The 21,498-nt window shown below is 39.8% G+C and overlaps 1 protein-coding gene and 1 pseudogene across 3 annotated transcripts in view; one reads left to right on the plus strand and one right to left on the minus strand.

Annotated features, from left to right (window-relative positions):
* Positions 1 to 16,938, minus strand: part of BTAF1 (B-TFIID TATA-box binding protein associated factor 1) — a 108,724-nt gene extending 91,786 nt beyond the window's left edge. Inside the window, exons 1-2 of one of the 3 annotated variants that reach the window (XM_026481648.4) lie at positions 16,619 to 16,938; positions 3,060 to 3,183 (exon numbers count right to left, since the gene is read on the minus strand). In XM_026481648.4, the coding sequence (XP_026337433.1) occupies positions 3,060 to 3,183; positions 16,619 to 16,632 (138 nt within the window). In that variant the 5' untranslated portion in view covers positions 16,633 to 16,938. The remainder of the gene's footprint in view (positions 1 to 3,059; positions 3,184 to 16,618) is intronic. The other 2 variants (XM_044378047.3, XM_044378048.3) reach the window with 2 other exon arrangements.
* A 3,022-nt stretch (positions 16,939 to 19,960) lies between these two features.
* LOC113243076 (CCHC-type zinc finger nucleic acid binding protein-like) lies at positions 19,961 to 20,698 on the plus strand (annotated as a pseudogene).
* The last annotated feature ends 800 nt before the right edge of the window (positions 20,699 to 21,498 follow it).

Here is a 21,498-nt window from a genome sequence, read left to right on the forward strand (position 1 = left end):
CACATTGGGCATGGGGCCTACTGAAAATGCTCCTTTCCTCTCCCTCTGTCCCTCCCCCCCCCAAAAAAAAGAAGAAATGGGCAAAGGATCTGAAGAGACAGTGCTCCAAAACAGATACACCAAGGGTCAATAAACACATAAAAAGATGTTCAACATCACTAGTCACCAGAAAAATGCAAGTCAAAACTACACTGACATATCACTTCACACTCACTAGTATGGAAATAATCAAAGTCAGTTAATAACAAGCATTGGCAAGGATGTAAAAAAAAAAAAAAAATCAGCTCTCTCATACACTACTGCTAGGGATGTAAAACAATGGAGCCAGTTTTGAAAATAGTCTGGCAGTTCCTCATAAAGTTAAACATAGTTAACTATATGATCCAGCAATTCTATCCACAGGTATAAACCCAAGAGAAATGACAACATACACCCCACACAAAAACTGGTACATGAATTTTCATAGCAGCATTACTCATCAAAGGCCAAAAAGTGGAACAACCCAAATGTCCATCAACGGATAAACAGATGTGGTATATCCACGTAATATACTCACATTCCAGCTATACAATGGAATATTATTTGGCAATAAAAAGGACTTAAGTAATGAAACAAGCTTCGATATGAAAGAACCTTAAAAATACTATTTTAAGTGAAGGAAACCAGTCACATTTATATAAAATTTTCAGAACAGGCAAATCTACAGGCAGAAAGTAGATTAAGGGTTGCCTAGGACTACGTATGGGAGGGACAGTGATGGAGAGTGACTGCTAATTGGCATGAGGTTTCTTTTTGGGGAAATAAAAATGTTTTAAAATTAGATTGTGGTGGGGCGCCTGGGTGGCACAGCGGTTGGGCGTCTGCCTTCGGCTCAGGGCGTGATCCCGGCGTTGTGGGATCGAGCCCCACATCAGGCTCCTCCGCTATGAGCCTGCTTCTTCCTCTCCCACTCCCCCTGCTTGTGCTCCCTCTCGCTGGCTGTCTCTATCTCTGTCAAATAAATAAATAAATAAAATCTTTAAAAAAAAAAATTAGATTGTGGTGATGATTGCACATATCTAAAATCACGAGGGGCACCTGGCTGGCAGAGTGGGTGGAGCATGCAACTCTTAGTCCTGGGATTATAAAGTTCAAGCCCTACACTGGGTATAGAGATTAGTTGGAAAAAAAAAAAAAATCTTAAAAAAAAAAAAATCCTAAAAAAAATCTTTAAAAAAGTAAAATAAAACAACTGAATTGTACAATAAGCAGTTTAAAAAAAACAAAACCAAAAGGCAACAGGAAAACACTGAGGAGATAGAAAAGAGGATAAGAGGTGAGAAGGTACAAAAGACAAACTTTGCCTCTTTTGGAATTATTTGATGACAGCCAATATGCCAGGATCTACATTAAGATGACCAGAACTGAGAAGACTGGAAACCTCTTCTCAGTTCAGCACAAATTAGTTCTGCTCACTGTTTCCAGTTTCAGCTCATTCAGTCCCCCATCTTTTCCCCTGGTGTGAGAAGAAATGGGTATGCCTCTCTATGCCCCTACCTTACACATGAGTATAATAGTGTCTAATATGCATCCTTCTCCATTCTGAGAACATGGAGCCTGTGGATATCAAATCACTGTCTCTTCATCTACATATTGGGTTAGAAAGTCCTGATAATATCTAGGTGGTAAATATACTGGAAAAGACAGTTACTGTCAGCCCTCATGGTGGGAACCATATCGTACAGATTTGTATATTCACAAGTAAAACTCCTACTCATATGAATCAAGAAGGGACAAATGAGAATGAAAGGAGGCGGTAAGGCGTGCCTGGGTGGCTCAGTCAGTTAAGCATCTGCCTTTGGCTCAGGCTGTGATCCTGGGGTCCTGGCATCGAGCCCCACATCGGGCTCCCCGCCTGCTTGGTGAAGAGTCTGCTTCTCCCTCTTACCCCCTGCTCATATGCTCTCTCTCAAATAAGATAAAATCTTGAAAGGAAGGGAGGAAAGAAGGGAAGGGAGGAAGGAAAGGAGGGAGGGAAGGAAGGAGGGAAGGAAGGGAGAGAGAGGGAGGAAGGGAGAGAAAGGGAGAAAGGAAGGAAGGAAGGAGGGAAGGGGGGAGGGAGGGAAGGAAGAGAGGGATCTTGGGATTTCCATATTGCTCCCCAACCCTATCCTTTGTTCCTACCCTCCTTTCCACCTAAGCCCCCCAACACACAAAGCACTCCAGTTTTTACTTCGTATGCCAGAAAAAAAATTTTTTTTAAGATTTATTTATTTAGAGAAAGAGAAAAAGAGAACACATGCATGCAGGGGAAGAGGGAGGGTTGGGGGTAGGAGCAAAGGGAGAGAGTCTTCAAGCAGACTCCCCACTGAGGGCAGAACCCACACAGTGCTTAATCCCATGACCCACGAGACCACAACCTGAGCTGAAACCAAGAGTTGGACGTTCAACTGACTGAGCCACCCAGGTGCCCCTGCGTGCCAGAGAATTATTAAACACATGGAATGTGTTGCTTACCATCATCAGGCACACTTCTACAAGCTCAGAGTTCAGTAAAAATACAGCCATTGCTTAGGGAAAGAATAGGGGCTAATATTATGAAAACACTGATTCACCAAAGCAGAAAGCCTCCACTTTCAAAACAGGTGATAACTTAAAAGGTAATAACTAGCTTTTCATATATTTCAATCATTTCCCATGAGTACTCAATCCATTTGAAGACTGCCAACTATGATATAATTACTAGCCGTTAAGAACAAGTCAGACCACTAACAAACTAGATTAACAACTTAGTGCATTACCAAATTGGGTCAGATTCAAATTTGTGCCACAGGCAAAAGGTTGTATATTGTCAAATCCCTTAGACAATTAAACCTGATGTAAAAAAACCCCGAAATATTTTAAATCTTGTGACAAAAAAGAAAGACCAAATTAAAAAAAATATCTGGAGAAATAGTAAGATATTTAATGGAATTTGAAGACCACAAATTGCCACTAAAATAAGACAATTTCTATTGTTATATTCCTATCCACAGACAAATTTCTATAATTGCGTTATACTAAAAGAAAAAAGTTCTTACTTTAGATAAAAGATTATTTAGTTCATGGGGATGAAGCTTTACCACTTCTCCAAGTTGCTGTGCAGCAGCTTTTCTTGTAACTGGAGTAGTGCCAGTATCCAGTAAGATAAAAAGACGGTCAAGCCTAAAATAACAAAAATATAATGATTATTTTGAAATGTGTTTCCTCATAGGTGTAAGTTTAAGTCAATAAATGTATTGAGCACTTATGAATGAAGACCTATTCTAGGGCTGCAGGAGAATCTCTACTCTCAAGGAACTTGCAACTGGGGGTAGGGTAAGTAGGAAGGCAAGTACACAAATAATTAGAATACAGGGTACAATAACACACGTGTCAGCAAAGAAATACAAAGTGCTCTGAAGAGTGGGAACAGAGGGAGCAAATACTATATCCCTAACTGTGTAATACTGAAAAGGCTTCATAAAATAAATGGTGTATGAGATGGACCTTAAAGGTCAACCATGAAAGTCTTGGTTCAAGAAAGCAATGGAACGGGAGCTCTATTTTAGGAAGATTAATCTGGCAGCAGTGTGAAGCAAGAAGTGTAATGGAAGAAAACTTTTAGAAAGTTTTAGACTAAAAGTGCAGACCTAAACTGCCATCACGGCGAGAAGTCTAGAAAGAAGTTGGGAGAGGGGTGCCTGGGTGGCTCAGTCAGTTAAGCAGCTGCCTTTGGCTCAGGTCATGATCTCGGGGTACTGGGATAGAGCCTGACATCAGGCTCCGTGTTCATCGGGGAGTCTGCTTCCCCCTCTGCCCCTCCCCCTGCTTGTGTTCTTTCTCCCTCAAATAAATAAATAAAATCTTTTTTTAAAAAAATTTTTTTTAATTAAAAAAATAAAAGAAGTTGGGAAAGAGGCTGCAGAGGATTAACACACATGGTGCAATAATGAAATGTCAAGAAAATTAAAGGACTCTCAGACTCTGAATGTTAGAAAATGAAGATGTCATTTTAAAAAATGGGAAGACCTGGTGGAGAAAATATTATGGGAAAAGATGACAAGTTTACTAGTGGTGGGGACAGGATAGCTAGGAGAGACCAAAAAGGATAGCTGGAATAGAGATGTGAAGTTCAGGAAGAGTTGAGACTAAAGTCATTTGTACAGAAGTGACAAATGTGGCAATAAATAAGATCTCTGAGGAAAATGTTTCCAAAGGCATATAGCATAATGGCAACAATTCTAGAGCCACGACACCACAGTTCAAATTGCAATTCTGCCATTTATCCAATGAATAAAGCTTGGAATAGTATCATAATGCCATAATAGGTAAGAAGAAGTGGAACCCTGTGTTACTGTCATTTTGGAATACAAGAAAATCCTAAGGTTTTAGAAAGGCAAAGTCACAAGTAACTACCACCAACTAACCACGTATCATAATATAGGTCTAGCTTTCCTTTTTTTCTTTTTTAAGATTTTATTTAGTTATTTGACAGAGAGACAGCAACAGAGGGAACACAAGCAGGGAGAGTGGGAGAAGGAGAAGCAGGCGTCCCGCTGAGCAGAGAACCTGACGCAGGGCTCGATCCCAGGACCCTAGGATAATGACCCAAGCAGAAGGCAGTCTCTTAAGGACTGAGCCACCCACACGCCCCAGGTCTAGCTTTCCTATCACACTCCTAATCAGGCTCAAAAAAGCAAAGTAAATGAAGGTAATGAAAAGAAGGCAGCTTCATACTTCATATACGGAATAAATGGGTACTTAAAAAGATGGAGGATAGGGCGCCTGGGTGGCTCAGTCAATTGAGCATCCAACTCTTGGTTTCGGCTCAGGTCATGATCTCAGGGTGGTGAGATGGAGCCAGAGTCGGGTTCCACACTAAGTGGGGAGTGTGCTTCTCCTCTCCTCCTGCCCCTCCCCACCACTTGCACACGTGCACTCGCACGCTCTCTAAAATAAATAAATCTGTAAAAACATTTTTTAAAAAGATGGAAGATGACAAGGGGCAAAGTTATACTGACTGCCCAATCCTATACGAGAGGAGATTTAGTGAACACATTTTCAAATTTTATCTAATGAGGAATAGAAAGGTACCAATGAAGCTCATATTTTACTTCTGGGATTATTTTTCTACCACAAAGAGCTAAAAAAAATTACACAACAAAGCTCTAAAAGTCTTTTATAAGAAAAGATAAACCTTTAAGAGGCAGATGAAATGGGCAGGATTGTTCTTTTCTTTTTTATGGTAGTATTTATCAAACTTCTAGTCACTAATAAGCACAAAATCATTGTAAGTAGTAAGAAACAGAACTAAAATAGATCTTTCTTGTTCAGGAACATTAACTGTACTATGAAAAGTTTTTAACTGCTTCAGAACAAAACACTAAGAGGTAAGGTTCAAATTTATAGTTAAGGGTATGTAGGAAGGACAAATTTCAAGAAAAATATGTGAGGTAATAAAAAAGCCAGTGGCATAAAGCAGAGTAATACAACACAGTTTCTGCTTCCAATATACTGAATGGCATACAGAGTGATTATAAAGAAATTAATTTTTATAAGACATGCAAAAATTAATTTACTTTATATATACACTATACATAGACACATCCCACCTGCTAACACAATATTTCTCCTTATTAATTCAAGGCTATCTAAATACTTGCCTTTACCCATTCATTCATCAGGTTTTGCTACAGGATTTGGTGAACAGTGACTCAGAGATTGTGGAAGAGAAGGGAGAAAAAAATTTTTTGACAGCTGGTGTTATTTGAAAGTTCTAAGACTAAGTCAGACACAAATCCCTTCCCCATAAAATGATTTCCCTCACCCATCACATATATAACTCTCAGAATGCCCCTTGAATTACTTTCATTTTTAAATAGAGTTGTGATGTTAAAGTTCATGAGAACCATCTCTGAACCTCCACAACAAACATCTGCACATTGCCATGACCATATGATTTTGTCCATGAAATTTGCAAAAAGAAATTTCAAACATCTGGGATGCCTTGGTGGCTCAGTCAGTTAAGTGTCTGTCTTCAGCTCAAGTCATGATCCGAGGGTCCGAGGATCGAGTCCCGCATCGGGCTCCTTGCTCAGTGGGGAGCCTGCTTCTCCCTCTGCCTGCCACTCCCCCTGCTTGTGGTATCTCTCGCTGACAAATAAATAAAACCTTCAAAAAATAAAATGTAAAAAAAGGCTTAAAAAAAAGAAATTTCAAACATCTATGAACAACTTTCTATAATTATCAAGACAAAAATTCATTTTAAATATACTATATTATTAGTTAGGGGTGTCTGGCTGGCTCAGTTGGTAGTGAGGCGACTCTTGATCTCATGGTCATGAGTTCAAGCCCCACAGTGGACATGGAGCTTACTTTAAAAATATATATATATATATTCCGGGGCACCTGGTTGGCTCAGTTGGTTAAGCATCTGCCTTCAGCTCAGGTCACGATCTCAGGATCCTGGGATGGAGCCCATGTCTGGCTCCCTACTCAGCAGTGAGTCTCCCTCTCCCTCTCCCTCTCCCCTCTGCTTGTAGTACTCTCTCTAAAATAAATAAAATCTTTAAAAAAATTTTTTTTCCAATTATATGGCAGCAAAATTACCAAAAATTAAATCAGTTTTATTACAAAGAATAGGTTAGTCTTAGGTTAAATTTATGCTACTGTTAAGTGGATCTGTTGCATGTATTCTTCATAACAATATCAGGCTCTTGGGGCATCTGGGTGGTTGATTTTGGCTCAGGTCATGATCTCAGGTTGTGAGATCCAGCCCTGCGTCTGGCTCCATGCTGGGCGTGGAGCCTGCTTGGAATTCTCTCTCTCCCTCTCCCCCTCCTGATCTCTCTCCCTCTCCTGCTCTTTAAAAAAAAACAAAAAACAAAAAACAAAAAACAAAAAAAGCCCACCTCACACTATTGGACTCTCTTATATGTATACAGTTCACATAGGTTTAGGACTTTTCTATAGAAAACTGGGGCAAAATGAAAAACAAACTAGACTGGAAGTTAGGAGACTTTTAAAGGTCCTACTTCCGTCACATGTTGGAGGACTTAGGGAAGTTTACTTAACTTCACTTAACCTCTTACTTTGGAGGGTAAAACTAGATAATTTAGGCATATTTTAGTTTTGCATCATTGTGAGTTTTCTTCTTTTTTCACTTTTTTTTTCTTATGTAACATAACATTTGTCGTATCTTTGACTTATTTGATGCCAAGTTCCTTAGACTGCACCTCTGGAAAGATTTCAACTACTACATAATTTTTTTTTCTGTAACAGAGATTCTGCATTTTTTTAAAGATTTTATTTATTTGTGTGTGTGAGAGAGAGAGAGAGAGAGAGAACACGCGCGCACCCACGCACAAGCAGGGGGAGCAGCAGGCAGAGGGAGAAGCAGGCTCCTCGTCAAGCAAGGAGCCTGACACAGAACTCAATCCCAATCATGACCTGAGGGGAAGGCAGATACTTAACCGACTGAGCCACCCAGGAGTCCCAGATTCTGCTCTTTTGAGCAAAAGCAAAACTGGCTGCAAAATAAACAGCATAAGGAAGTGACAATACTAACCTGTTTATAAATATGTGTGTAAAAGTTAAAAGAAAATGGACAGTTTCCAAAATTCTCCCCAATCATTTCCACTTACCTCAAGCCCCAATTACCATTCCTTATTCCTTAAAAAAGAATGGACTACTTACTTCACTGAGTAGATCTCTAGGCTTTGGAACACAAATTATCTCAAGTTCTCTCCTCACTACCTCTAAAGATTGCTCTTTACACTCATCCTCTCTATTTCAAATGGAAAGACTATCCTTACTCTTCTTCAAGGCTTAGATATTGTCCCACTGTTTCCCTGATATCATCACCTTCTATCCTCATTCAATTATCCTTTTTCTAATACCTCAAATCACTGCCTTATTAATCCATTCCCTTCTACCTTCAAATATGCAGAGCTCTGTCTCTAAAGAGGAATTAAACTACTTGACCTTCATCTTCTAGCACACTTTTTCTTTTTTACTGCCAAGCATCATGAATAAGTGTTTAAAATCACTTCTTTATTTCCTCACTATACACAATTTAATCCTTATCAGTCAAGTTTCTGTTCTCTTCAACTGAATGGCACACCTGATGGTCACCAATGAACTTGTAAACTCCAAATCCAATTTTTTTGGTTATGTCCAATTTTCTTGACTCTTCTACGAAATCTGATATCAGCAAGTACCCCATTTTTAAGATACTTTTCTTCCTAAGTTTTCACATTATATTACCCTGTTCTCTGAATTCTCAATTCTTTCTCTGGAATCCCTAACTCTTAATGTGCACATTCTCCCATATCCAATCCTTGGCTCCTCATCTCAGGAAACTACATTATTTGTTTAAACTATAACACAGTACAAATCATCCCCAACTCTAGTCCATCTGGGAGCCAAACTTTCAACTGCCTGGGGCACATAACTCCAAAGTAACATGATCTTATTGCCAGATTTACTTCCTAAAGCATCTTTTGATCTAATTATTACCTTATTCTAAAGCTGTCAATGGCTCATCATTACCTATCAGATGGTAATCAAAAACAAAAAAGTACCTCCCAAACAAGGACCTTTTTGATTTTCACAATTTCTTCTGTACCATTCTCTCCACTTAGAATGTCTTTTCTTGGCTCAATTCTTCAGCTAAATCCCATCCATCAAGATTTAAAGTCCTTTACCCTCTTGAAACCATCTCAGACTGCTGTATCATAGAGATGAAGTCCTCTTCTGAAATCTACATGAATTCTCACCTTGAATAACCATTTTGGTATTTGTTAAGCTGTTTTGTTGCATCTCTTACACTAATTTGTCACATGATGCCTTATGTTCATGAGGCTTCCCCTCCTTCAATGATTCTGTTTGTCTGCCACAATACTTTGCATCATGTCTCAGCCATGTCTTTGCTCAGTATTCAAATAATTCTTTAGTTGCTATTTACTATAATTAAAATTATAAAGGAAAGTGCAAGTTTCTTGGGGCCAAGTTTAAGCATCATTTTTAAGCAAAGAAAGTGTGTGCTAAAAAAAAAAAAAAGTGAGCTATATTAGAATTTTTTTGTTTCCTTTGAAAAACACCCTAATCTGTAATAGCTGTATTATGTAAAAACAAGTTATAAAAATAACAGAACTGGGGGACCTGGGTGGCTCAGTCAGTTAAGTGTCCATCTCAGGTCATGATCTCAGGGTCATGAGGCCAGGCCCTGCATCATGCTTCACACTCAGCAGGGAGTCTGCTTGCAATTCCCTCTCTCCCTCTGCCCCTCCCCCCCAACAAGCTCTCTCTAATAAATAAATAAATCTTAATAAAAACAAAAACAAAAACAACCAGAACTGATGCTTAAGGTAATGTTTCAGTAAGTGATAAGATCAGCTCAGCAGTATTTCAGCATTCTGAACATCAAGGCAGTTATACCTGTTTCCAAAGAGCAAGCTGAGAAAGAGACCATGAAGTAGGCACTGTATTCCTTCAAAAATCTCCACCCTTCCTAAACTTTCCTTTAGTCCCCTGCTACCCAGCTTCATTAGAACCACACTCCAGGCCAAAGACCTTGACTCCTCTCTAACCTAATGCTGATCCTGTCTCACAGCCACACAGTTCCTCATGCCTCTCCTTATGCAAAGCCTTTTGTCCCAATGCAGTGTCATGTAACCTCTGCTCCTCCAGCAGCCAACTGTCCTGGGGGTAGCAGATCAGTTCACTCTCTCACCTAATCCAGGCCTATTTATCCTCACCATCTTCCACCTTGGTGGTAGCCAAACTTGCCTCCCTGAATAGAGGAATGGGGATACAAGAATACTTCTTTGGTTTTTTGGAGTTCTCCCTTCCTCTATCCAGAACAGCAGAATAAACACCACACAAGGGGAAGAACAAAGGTATGAGCAGACCAGGATCTGACAAGAGGGCAGTCTGACCTGTTACCCCACGGTAGCCAGCTATGAGGCAAGCAGGGTAAGCATCAGGGCCAGGACACAACGGAAAAGGCTGGTACAGTGAACTGGTGGGGGAGGGGAAAGGGCATGAGACAGGGTCAGTATTGTGTTGGGAGGGCAGGTAGGGCCCTTGGTGAGGGAGGGGTGTGACAGAAGCTAGGTGGTCAGAAGAGAAAGGAAGTTAAAAGAAGGGCTAATTGAGGAAACACAGTACTTACCACAATACTTCTTTTGGCTAAAACTTCTCTTGCAGAACAGCTAGTAGGAAAAAAATGCCATTCTTCATTCTTTGAAGGATAGACAGATGGAGGAGAATGAGGTAATAGATGTCAAGCTGTATGAAAGGTACCAAAGACTGGAAGAATAATTTAAATAAAATATAAGGCAATTATACTTGACAATACCTACTGGTTAAGAATTTACTGGTAAGAAATCTGGCCCATTTTCAATTTGGATTTTAATTCAAACAGAATTTTATACAAGACATGATTCATGTTTTGTTTACCAACCTGTGACTTCAGGCAATTGCTCTAAATGACGAGAAAAACAAAAGAATATATGGAAGTTTGCAGAGATTATGCTGGCAGCTGCAATCTAACCCCTCATCTCTTCAGCTGTTTGCATTATGATAATTCGTGAAGTAAAGATATAAAAGGATACAGAAAGAAATTACAGGTATTTTGAGCTATGTCCTAAGTTACTATTTCATCATTAATAAACAAATATATGTTGCACTGCCACTCCTAAACCATTTGAAGAAAAAAAAAAAAGAAGATACGGCATGCCTGGCTGGCTCAGAACATGCAACTCTTGATCTCAGCATCATGAGCTAAGCCCCATGTTGGGGGGCAGAGATTACCTTAAAAAAAAAAAAGTATAAATATAACTTCTTCAGTCTATTTCCGACCTCAATATTCTCAGAATAAATTTAAACTTAATCTCTTTGAAAAATAGTATAAGGTCAACTAGCAGAATACCTCACAAGGAAAGCTTTGTAACCTTAACTATCAGTCAAGTTTGTCCATTTTGTTATGCATTTTTTTACATTTAACAAAAGTACAGTAAAATTTAAAACAGAAACTATTTGAACTTTTTTACTTGTCTGTGTGACTTAGGGAATAGGAAAAGAAAGTAAATGTCTAATACAAACACTGTATTAAGTCTCACATATTATCATTAAACAAGAAAGTTATGGTCAAAAGAAAAAATTTCCAAGAAATTCTCTAGACCAATGTTTTTAAATGTATACCTTCTAGTTCATATTGTGGGTAATTTGAAACCATGCTAATGTTATATTCTTTAAACAAGGAAGATCACTTTAGGACACCACACAGTACACTGAGATCAATATGAAGATGTGAAACCACAGCAAAGCCAGGTGCAAGGCCAGGTGCATGCTACAATAAACTGCATTCCCTCACTACCACACTAGAACATAATTCCTTACAATAGGGACTCTAGGGGCACCTGGATGGCTAAATCGGTTAAGTGTCTGCCTTCAGTTTAGGTCATGATCCCAGGACCCTGGTATCAAGCCCAGCATTGGATGCCCTGCTCAGCAGGAAGTCTGCTCCTCCCTCCCCCCACCATGCCTGTGCTCACACTTTCTGAAACAAATAAATAAAATCTTTTAAATTTTTTTTCTTAAACGGGGAATCTATTTTTGTTCTCTGCTGTTTCTCTAGTGCCTAGAACATAGAAAGCATTCTACAAATACTCATTAAATGAATGCTGAAATAGTACAACCAAACAGTTATTTCCTTTAGGACATTTTTTTCTAACCTCTACACTTGATCCACCCATCAAGCTACAGCCTTTTGCATGACTTTATCTTAAAAAGAAAACCTAGGTTCTTCAGAAGAAATATCTGTTATTTTAAAAGTTCACACAAAATTGTGCACTTTAAAATGGTTAAAATGATGAATTTTGTTATGTGTATTTTATCACAATTTAAAAACAACAAAACGCTTTATATAAGTACTCTGAGGAATAAACCAAAGAAACGGGGAGGAATTTACCATACAGACTGAAATATAAAAGCTATATATCTCTTCTACCTTTCCTAGCTTTTTTGTCCCTTTTTTAAAGTATGAAATATTTGACATATTATTATTTACAATAGTTCTGTCATTCCTATAATGGATTGAAATGAGCAGTAATGGCCTAACAAACACAAGAAACCTGTGCTGTCTTAGAGATCATCAAGATCATTTTAGCATTTTCCCTGTCAGTAGGAAGGATCCACTGGAACTTCCCCCACATTAAGAAACTTCCTTGTATTTGGTAGAACAGGACTACTGAAACAATGTTTCTCTGAAGTATCAGCAATACAGAGAGAATTAACAAAACTGAGCAAAGTTCTGATCAAATGTAGCAATTTGTTTCTTCCATAAGAGGGTGTGTTCCCCTTTCCAGAAACCTTTCTGAACTCTGCATTATTTTCAAATGCAAAAATGTCACAGACCTGAGAAACCGTTTCTAATAATGCAGTCAAATCAAAACTACTGTCTAGACATTTTAGACATGATCTTTATAGCTTAGGTCACTAAGGAAAAATTCTCTAAGTTGTATTTTTTTTAATTTATATGATCAAGGGAAAAGTACGTTCCTATTAGCTAGTCAATGTACAATAGTCACCTCAGCCAATTATAGCAAAGGTATGAAAAACAACCTTAAAAAAAAACAACACAAAAACCTGTAAAAAGCCACGGTACTCAACGCTGTCACAAATTCACCATCTTCTGTAATAAACATATCTTAACAATGCTTCTAAGGCTGTCTTTACTGTTGATGGCCCAACCCCAACCAAGTGATAAATGATACTGGAGAAAGGCTCACAAAGCAAAAGAGCAGTATTCAAAGATTTAACAGTTATTACTTCAATAGTTTGCAAGCAACACTGAAAGCTGTAATATATATTAGTGTTTTTGCTGAGGTTGGGTTTGCGGGAGCAAGTGGCTAGTTGAATGAGCTTCGCTGACCTTCCAGCATTCACATCTTAACAGCAACATTGTTCTCTACTCCTACATTTGTATACTTGTCTCTTATTAAGGGTCTAAATGAGTCCACACATTTTCCAGTAATACTTCACTGCATTTTACTGAAAACTTCAAATGCTATAACTATATTTGGAATTTTAGAGAGTTTCAAAGTTTGTTTACAAGATTTAACTCTCCCACAAATCAAGAGTTGACCATGTATTTGATAATTTTGCCACATTCTTATAATTCAAAGTATGGTAAAACTAGACCTTTATATGCAAGGTCCGAAAAAATTGATCACACAGAGTGCAAAGTTGTATTATATCCAATTTGCATTATAAAAGGCCACACTATCACAGAATTCAATATGCTATACACTTTTAAAAAATAGTTCTGATAACATTATGTTTTTAAAATTCTAATCCTGGCAAATATCAAAGGTATAGTTAAAGTTTGTCTTCTTAGGGAAAAACTATAGCTGAACTATAAGGACTCACTGAAAAACACTGGAAATGTTCTACTACATACATAAACTAGGATAAAATCCTGACAGCTATTAAAACAAGAAACAAAGTCACTCGTTTGTTTAAAAAAAAAATGCGTAGGGGCGCCTGGGTGGCACAGCGGTTAAGCGTTCGGCTCAGGGCGTGATCCCGGCGTTGTGGGATCGAGCCCCACATCAGCTCTTCCGCTATGAGCCTGCTTCTTCCTCTCCCACTCCCCCTGCTTGTGTTCCCTCTCTCGCTGGCTGTCTCTATCTCTGTCGAATAAATAAATTAAAAAAAAAAATCTTTAAAAAAAGAAAGTGTGTAGAGCACCTACTAGGAGCCAAGCACTCTCCTGGAAAGAGAAAGATCAGACATGTTCCCTTATCTCCAGAGTGTATGTAAATCCAAGCAGGGAGAACAATTAAACAATTATAAAATATACAATGAGTGATGGAAGTACATATTGGCGCAAATAACTCAGATGAAGTAAAACCAGAGAAAGCTTCCAAAAGTGACGTATGAGCTTAGACTCCAAAACTAAGGTTGTACTAAAAACTAAGGTTAGCCAGATTTGGGGAGGGAGGTGGGAGGGCAAGAAAGAAATGTTCCAGACATAAAGAATAGGAGGTGAGAATACAGAATCAAAATGAAAGGGAGAGAGTTATGCAGGGAACCTGACACAAAGTGAAGCTAAAAAGGTGAAGCAGGAACTAGTTCACAAAGAACCTAGTAAGGTAAGTCTGTTAAGGAATTTGGACTTTATGCTAAGACAAAAGAAAACACCTAAAGGTTTTAAGGGAAAAATGACATTAAAATTTGCATATTAGCAAAATATGGCTGAAGTGAAGAATAAATTAGAGATGCCATGGGAGGCAGGAAGAGCAAATGGCTGCTTTTGCAGGTGTCCTGGATCAGAGATGATGGTGGTATGGAACAAGACTGTGGTAACTGGTATGGTAAGAAAGAAGACTGGCCGGAGAAAGATGAGAAAAAATAGACTAACAGGATTGGATTTGGTAACTGGCTGGATGGGGGGGGGGGGGGGGGGGAGGAGAGAGGGAAAAATCATTTATTATTCCCAGATTCCTGAACCTGGGAATTGAGGGAATGATGGTACAAACTAACCATTTCCCTTCTATTGGAAATATTTACAAGGTCCTAAAAATATTCCAGGGCAAAAGAATATTTTAGATTTGATTCTGGCAAATATGATTTGTATCTCTTGAGCTATCTTCAACCTATTCCACATAAAATATAAATATTCAATTGAGTCTGTATTCTACAAGCATACACCAACAAGAAAGTAAATTCCACTAGTAAAGAAACATGCTTAGTGTATGGAGAAGACCGGCTTGAAATTCAAGTTTGCTATTCAAAGTGAATCTTTCTAATAAAAAAAAACAAGAACTGACAGTATCCCCAAAACACAGAAGGTGCCTCAAAAATGTCTTTCTTGAACCATCATATTAGCAAAATATACACAGGAGTAGTTTTTAAATAAAACTATGACAGGCTTTTTAAAAAAATAATTTAACAGGATTTTGGCAAAGAATCTACATAAAAAAGAACCCTGCTCTTTGAAATCCAATGTCAAGAACAAAAGGCAGTGGCTTTCAAACCCCACTCATTCATTCAGAAATTTACATACCCTAAACTTCTGAAAACAGATTAGCATAGGGCAGCAGATTAGTTTCTCTTTAAACACTTTCATTTTGTCTCTATAAAACCATATCCAATACTGTGAAAACAATCTGCTCTAAGAGAAATTTCAAGAGCTGATCTTTTTTTTTTAATTTTTTTTATTAAGTAAACTCTCCACCCAATGTGGGGCTTGAACTCACGACCCCTAGATCAAGAGCCGCATGCTCCACCAACTGAGCTTTCCAGGCACCCCAGGAGCTACTCATTCTCTTAAACATTGTATCACCTAATGAACAAATCTCATATTAAGTTGCAGTATCAATGTATTTATAACATATATATATATTTATATAGGAGGTAACAAATGAGAAGATACACCTTTCAATATTCACAAAAAGTTAAATTACCACTTTATTCTCTCAATTTTATATATCACAAAATAAGACTTTCCTCACACTGACTGAATTCAATTAACGTATGAAATAAAATTAGATGCTCCATACTACAGGTACCTAGCAACCCCCTTAAACCAACTCCCATAGACTTCTCCCACACACTATTTCATCAGTTATCTAGGGAGTCTGTGAGGGATGGGTTAGCCTTTTGGCTTGCAAACAGACACAGCTTGAGCACCTACTGTGTCAAGTGTGTTCAATTAATTGTGAAAAATGAATGAAAACTATTTGTTTTCTGAACTCTCATTGCTTCCTTTAGTCTATGTGATAGAAAGACCCAGTTCTCATGAAAACTTACCTCATCAACGCTAGTGAACTTGGTGATTCCTGATTGCTATCAGTGGGACTATCCCCTCCCTACATTTCCAAAATCAAACCTCTAACAAAAAGTTCTCCCACCATTCTTATCATATTGGAGGAAAGGACTTTCCTCCCATAGCTACACGTCTTGTTGGCTTTTCTATAGTTTCCCTAGACGTTCCTGTTGATAGGCAACATTTTAAAACAATTTAAGATTTGTGATATCTTTCACGCCTTAGTTAAGAAAGACGGTGCTAATACAATAACTTGCCAAAGATTACAATGCTGACTGAATGTTTACTGCTAAACAAAAGAATTATACTCTAAGAAAAATGTCCTCAGGAAAGAACATATTCCTAAAGCCATAAATAATTTCTAAGACAATTAGAAGCTTACTTGAATAATAGTAATTCAAATCTCCCAGACCTCGACAGTTACTACCAAGTTTTCCCATGAAATGGAGGTTAGGAATCAGCCTCAGGAACGCTAAGAGAGGTAACAGGCTCTAGAACTGAAAGGGGGAAGAGAAACCAGAGAAGAGAAGCATGGTGAGGAAAGAGCAAAACTAGTTCTAACGTGGCACAGGGCACAAGAAAAAGACATTTCTGAACCGTTTCACGATGAGTAACTCGAGCCCAAACCCTCACAGACCCAGAAGCGAACTCCGAAGTCTTTGGAAGAAGGAGCCCGAGCCCGGTGACAATGGGAACCGCTCCTTTCTAGGAGTGAGGGCACCGAGAGGAGACCGTGACTAGCCTGGGCCACCTTCCCGTCCTCTCTTCAGGAGCGAGACCCACCTGGAGACCGCCATGGCCGGGCGCCGGCGGTTCGGGGCTCCCCGCGAGCTACGCGCCGCACCGCTGAGGCGCTAGTTTCCAGAGAGCAGAGCGGCGAAGGCCCAGGCCGCGGTCAGAGGGGAGCGGCCGGTGCGGCGCGGGGCGTCCCGCCGTGGGCCCTTGAGCATCTGCCCCGCCGCCTGCCCGAATTCGTCCCCGTCGCGGCCGGGGAGCAGGGGTCTGAGGCGGCGGCGGAGGCGGCAGTCCTCCGACCCGCACGACTTCAAACCGGGGGCCCCCAGCCCCGCTCTTTGCTGACGCAGGCGTCGGCACGCTGGACTGAGCGTCAGCGCGCCGGAAGTGACGTCAGCTCACCGCCAGGGCCTCCGCTGCGCAAGTGAGGCGAAGGCGTACGAGTAGTTTCTGTTCGGCTGCGTGCGCCTGAAAGGAAATGTTTGTGTCTGTGTGTCGTTAACCAGGCAGGAAGGATAAATAAGGGTACCCTTTTTTCCTAGAGAAGGAGAATGGGCGATTTAGCCAAGGTTCTGGAACCTTTTCAAAAACTTGGTTTCTAATTCCTTCCTGCCCTGATCCTCATCCAACCAGACTGTAGACAAAACAGGATCCTGAAGACCTTAGGTGCTCTACTCAAGGTGGCGATGCCAGAGGGAAAGCAAGAAAGATTTACAGTGGCACTTAGGACACGGCTCCAGTGTTTGCCATATTCGCCAGATGTTCTGCGTAGCTATCGTAGGGAAGGTCTTCTGCCAACCATTTTGCCAAACCGAGTTTGTTTTCTCAGTTGTTTATGTTGTAGATACCATGATTTTCTCAACCCCACGTAAAAATTCCCAGTCCCCCCCCCCCCTTTTTTGGCTTATCTGGCTATCGGGTAACTTAATTCATTAGGCTTTTAAACATTCTTCTGTCACTTAGTGCAAGTCCTTACCACCTTAAACTTGATTTTTATGATAGTGGCTAAAGGATTCTTTCTCCAGCTTCTTTAGTCAAGTCCATCTTAGAGGCCACTAACAGATCAAAATCAAAAAACACTGCTTTTGGAGCGCCTGGGTGGCTCAGTCGGTTAAGAGACTGCCTTCCCCTCGGGCCATGATTCCAGGGACCTGGGATTGAGCCCCACGTGGGGCTCCATGCTCAGCAGTGAGCCTGCTTCTCCCTCTCCCTCTGCCGCTCCCCCTGCTTGTGCTCTCTCTCTGACAAATAAAGAAAAATTTTTAAGCAGACACACACACACAACCACTGCTTTTATCATGTCACTCTGCATATAAAATTTGTCCACTGGCTTCTCATTACCTGAAGAGTCTATGTCTCAACCCCTGAGTCGTCTTTTCATCTATAAAATGAAGCTAGTGAGAAGTCCTATGGAAGGTTATGGAAATACAATGAGGTCATGTATCTAGGAAAGCTTGCAAGAGCTTTGTAAACCATAAAGTAGTATGTAAATGTAAGGGAAAAGAAATGAACTTAATGCCTGCTATGTGGTAGGCATTTGGCATCATCTATAATTCCTAGGCTGACCCTGTAAAGTAAGTTTTAACCTTCAATTTACTTTTTTTGAGATTTTATTTTTAAGTAATCTCTACACCCAAGATGGGGCTCAAACTCACACCCCGAGATCAAGAATCACATACCCTACCAACTGAGCCAGCCAGGCACCCCATTAATCTTTAATTTAGAGGTGAGGAAACTAAGCTCAGTAATTTGCCCATGATCCAAGCTACTAATATTTACTGTTGTTCATTCATTCAACAAATATTTGGCACCTGCTCTGTGTCAGACACTTCGCTAGGCACTGTTTGTACTGTTAGACAAAATCTAATTAAGCTGATGTTCAAGTATCTTCACATTTCACAGTCTTCTCACACCCACCTTCTCAATATATTTCCCACCACTGAAACTAAAAAGCAGGTACTACTTAACTGATCGCGTACTACATTCATTTATTCAGCCAAAATTAAGTACCTACCCCTTGCTGAACTCTACTAGAGACTGGAGCTTCAAAAGAAACCAAAACAGACAGGGTTGAACTTACATCCTAATGGAAGGAAAAAGAGTCAACAGATAAAGAAGAAAATGTCATGTTCATGTTCCATGTAAAGTAGAATGATGGGATAAATAGGGTGATTAGAGACTCTAGACTGGGTAATTAGGGAAAAACCAAGGAGGCACTTAACCTGAGGCCTGAATGACAGGAGGGAGCCAGCTGTGTGAAGATCTGGGTAGAGGATATACCTAGTGTAAAAGCCTAAGGGAAGTCTGCTGTGTGGGGAGACGATCTAGGAGATAGAAAGGAGCCATTGTAAGGAATTTGGATTTTACTCTAGATGCAGTAGAAAGTCATAGGAGAATTTTAACATGTGAATAAAATGATCTTATATACATATTAAAAATCTTACTCTTTAATATCCAAAGGTAAGTAGGTATATAGTTTGAAATGATATTTAGAAGAGGAAACGGCTAGTATCATAGGTTTGTAGGGGATAGTGTAATAATAAAATATATTGATGTCAGACTGTCTTGTTTTCAAATCCGTCCTCACCACACTTAATAGCTGTGTGTCCAGAAGAGTTGTACAACCTTTCTAAGCTTCAGTTCCTTCATCTGTGAAATGGGGATAATAATAGGACCTCCTACAGTGTTAGTATTAAATGACATAATGAATAAAATGCATTTAACCAAGTGACTTCCACAACAAGCCCGCAAAAATATTATTAACTACATTGATTTTTCTTTTTGTTAACTATGTGAACTTGAGTAAGTGACTTGACTTCTATGTCTCATCTGTTAAATGGCGATGGTCATCATACTGGTCCATGACACATATTTGAAATCCCTGCCAGGTGGTTTTCGAATTTAGAGTTTTTTTAGATTTAGATTTAGCTTTTATGTTTTGATTGGATTTAGTAATCCAATGCATATATCTTGTATTATGTCACACCCCAACAGCTTCTAGGGCAGCACCCTATAACCAAATACATTTATAGCCCTGCAGCAAAATGTATGAATAGCCAGCCATACTGAGAGGAATAAATCAAAGACTGTAAACCAGTCCAGGTCAGGTTTTGCTCCCAAATGAATTTTTTTAAATATGGTTTTTAGACCCTTTTCAGTTTCAGAATTGTAAATAATGGATTACAAACCTGTACTCTGTAAAGTTATGGTAAGGATTAAATGAGCAATACATGATACACTTAAAAATACTAAGTGCTAAATAAATATTAGCTGTTATTTTTTACCACCAGAAAAGTGGTTTAAAAAAACCAATGGCGGGCCTTCCCTGGGCCTGTGTCCGAGCGTCCCCCGCTGTGGGCCTGCTCAGAAACTGAAGATCTAACTGTAGCCATGAGCAGCAATGAGGGTTTCAAGAGTGGGCGATCTGGCTATGAGGCTCAGGAATGCCCTACTAGTGGAGGCCATGGTCATGGAACGAGAAGCCGTGGCAGAGGTGGAAACCTCAGTAGAGGTTTCCAGTTTGGTTCCTTATCTCTTCCAGACACCTGTTATCACTGTGGTGAGTCTGGTTATCTTGCGGACGATTGTGATCTTTAAGAGGATGCCTGCTCTAACTGCAGTAGAGGTGGCCACATGACCAGAAGCCTGAGAGAGACAGAGAGAGAGAGCAGTGCTGCCACAACTGTGGCAAACCAGGCCATCTGGCTCATGACTGCGACCATGAGGATGAGCAGAAGTGCTATTCTCTTTTTTTTTTTTTTTTAAGATTTTATTTATTTATTTGACAGAGACAGACAGCCAGCGAGAGAGGGAACACAAGCAGGGGGAGTGGGAGGGGAAGAAGCAAGCGCATAACGGAGGAGCCTGATGTGGGGCTCGATCCCATAACACCGGGATCACGCCCTGAGCCGAAGGCAGACGCTTAACCGCTGTGCCACCCAGGCGCCCCAGAAGTGCTATTCTTGTGGACAATTTGGACACATACAAAAAGACTACTCCAAACCGAAGCGCTATACATGTGGGAAACTGGTCACGTAGCCATCAACTGCAGCAGAACAAGTCAGCTGTTAGCACTGTGGCCAGTCAGGGCACCTCGCACAGGAATGCATGATTGAAGCCACAGCTTAATTATTTTCTTTTCTTGCCCCTCCTTTTTCTGACTGATGGTTGTATTATTTTCTCTGAATCCTCTTCACTGGCCAAAGGTTGGCAGAGTCTACTCCCAGGCCAGTGAGTTTTACTTGCCATGTTAAAGGAGAAAATGGGAAAAAATAAACTTTATGCATTTAACTACAAAAAATAAAAAGGGTATGCTTAGTTTGCTAGAGGTGTTATGTATGATGCTTTGTTAAAGAAACCCTTTCCGCCCCCTGGTGAATAGGGATTGATGAATGGGAAGAGTTGAGTCAGACCAGTAAGCCTGTTCTGGGCTTCTTGGATATGTTCCCATGTAGGAAGTAAAACCAATTCTGGAAGTATCTATGAGTTTCCATAAATAACTTTAATTTTAGCATAATGATGGCCTTGGATTGTCTGACCTCAGTAGCTATTAAATAATATCAAGTAACATCCGTATCAGGCCCTACACAGAACATACAGCTGAGAGGGAGTAAACAAAATAAAAAGACAAATGTGTGTTAACGGCTGTGTGAGAAAAATCAAGAGAAAGGCCTAAACAGGAACAACTTCATCACAGCATTGAGGCTGGATATACATGAGGTGATGGCAAAGGTTTAGAACACATTTTTTTCAAAGACTAAATCTAAAACCCAGAGTAAACACTTATGCTCAGAGTGAGCATAATTTGGAGTTACTCGGGAATTGCAGAGAAATGCATTTTCGGAGAAATCAAGCTGTTATTTTTGTATACTATATCACTTAGACAACTGTGTTCCAGTTTTAAAAAGTCAGATGGAAAAAAGCAACAG

This window comes from Ursus arctos, unplaced genomic scaffold (genome assembly GCF_023065955.2).
Source record: "Ursus arctos isolate Adak ecotype North America unplaced genomic scaffold, UrsArc2.0 scaffold_7, whole genome shotgun sequence".
NCBI classification, from domain to species: domain Eukaryota; kingdom Metazoa; phylum Chordata; class Mammalia; order Carnivora; family Ursidae; genus Ursus; species Ursus arctos.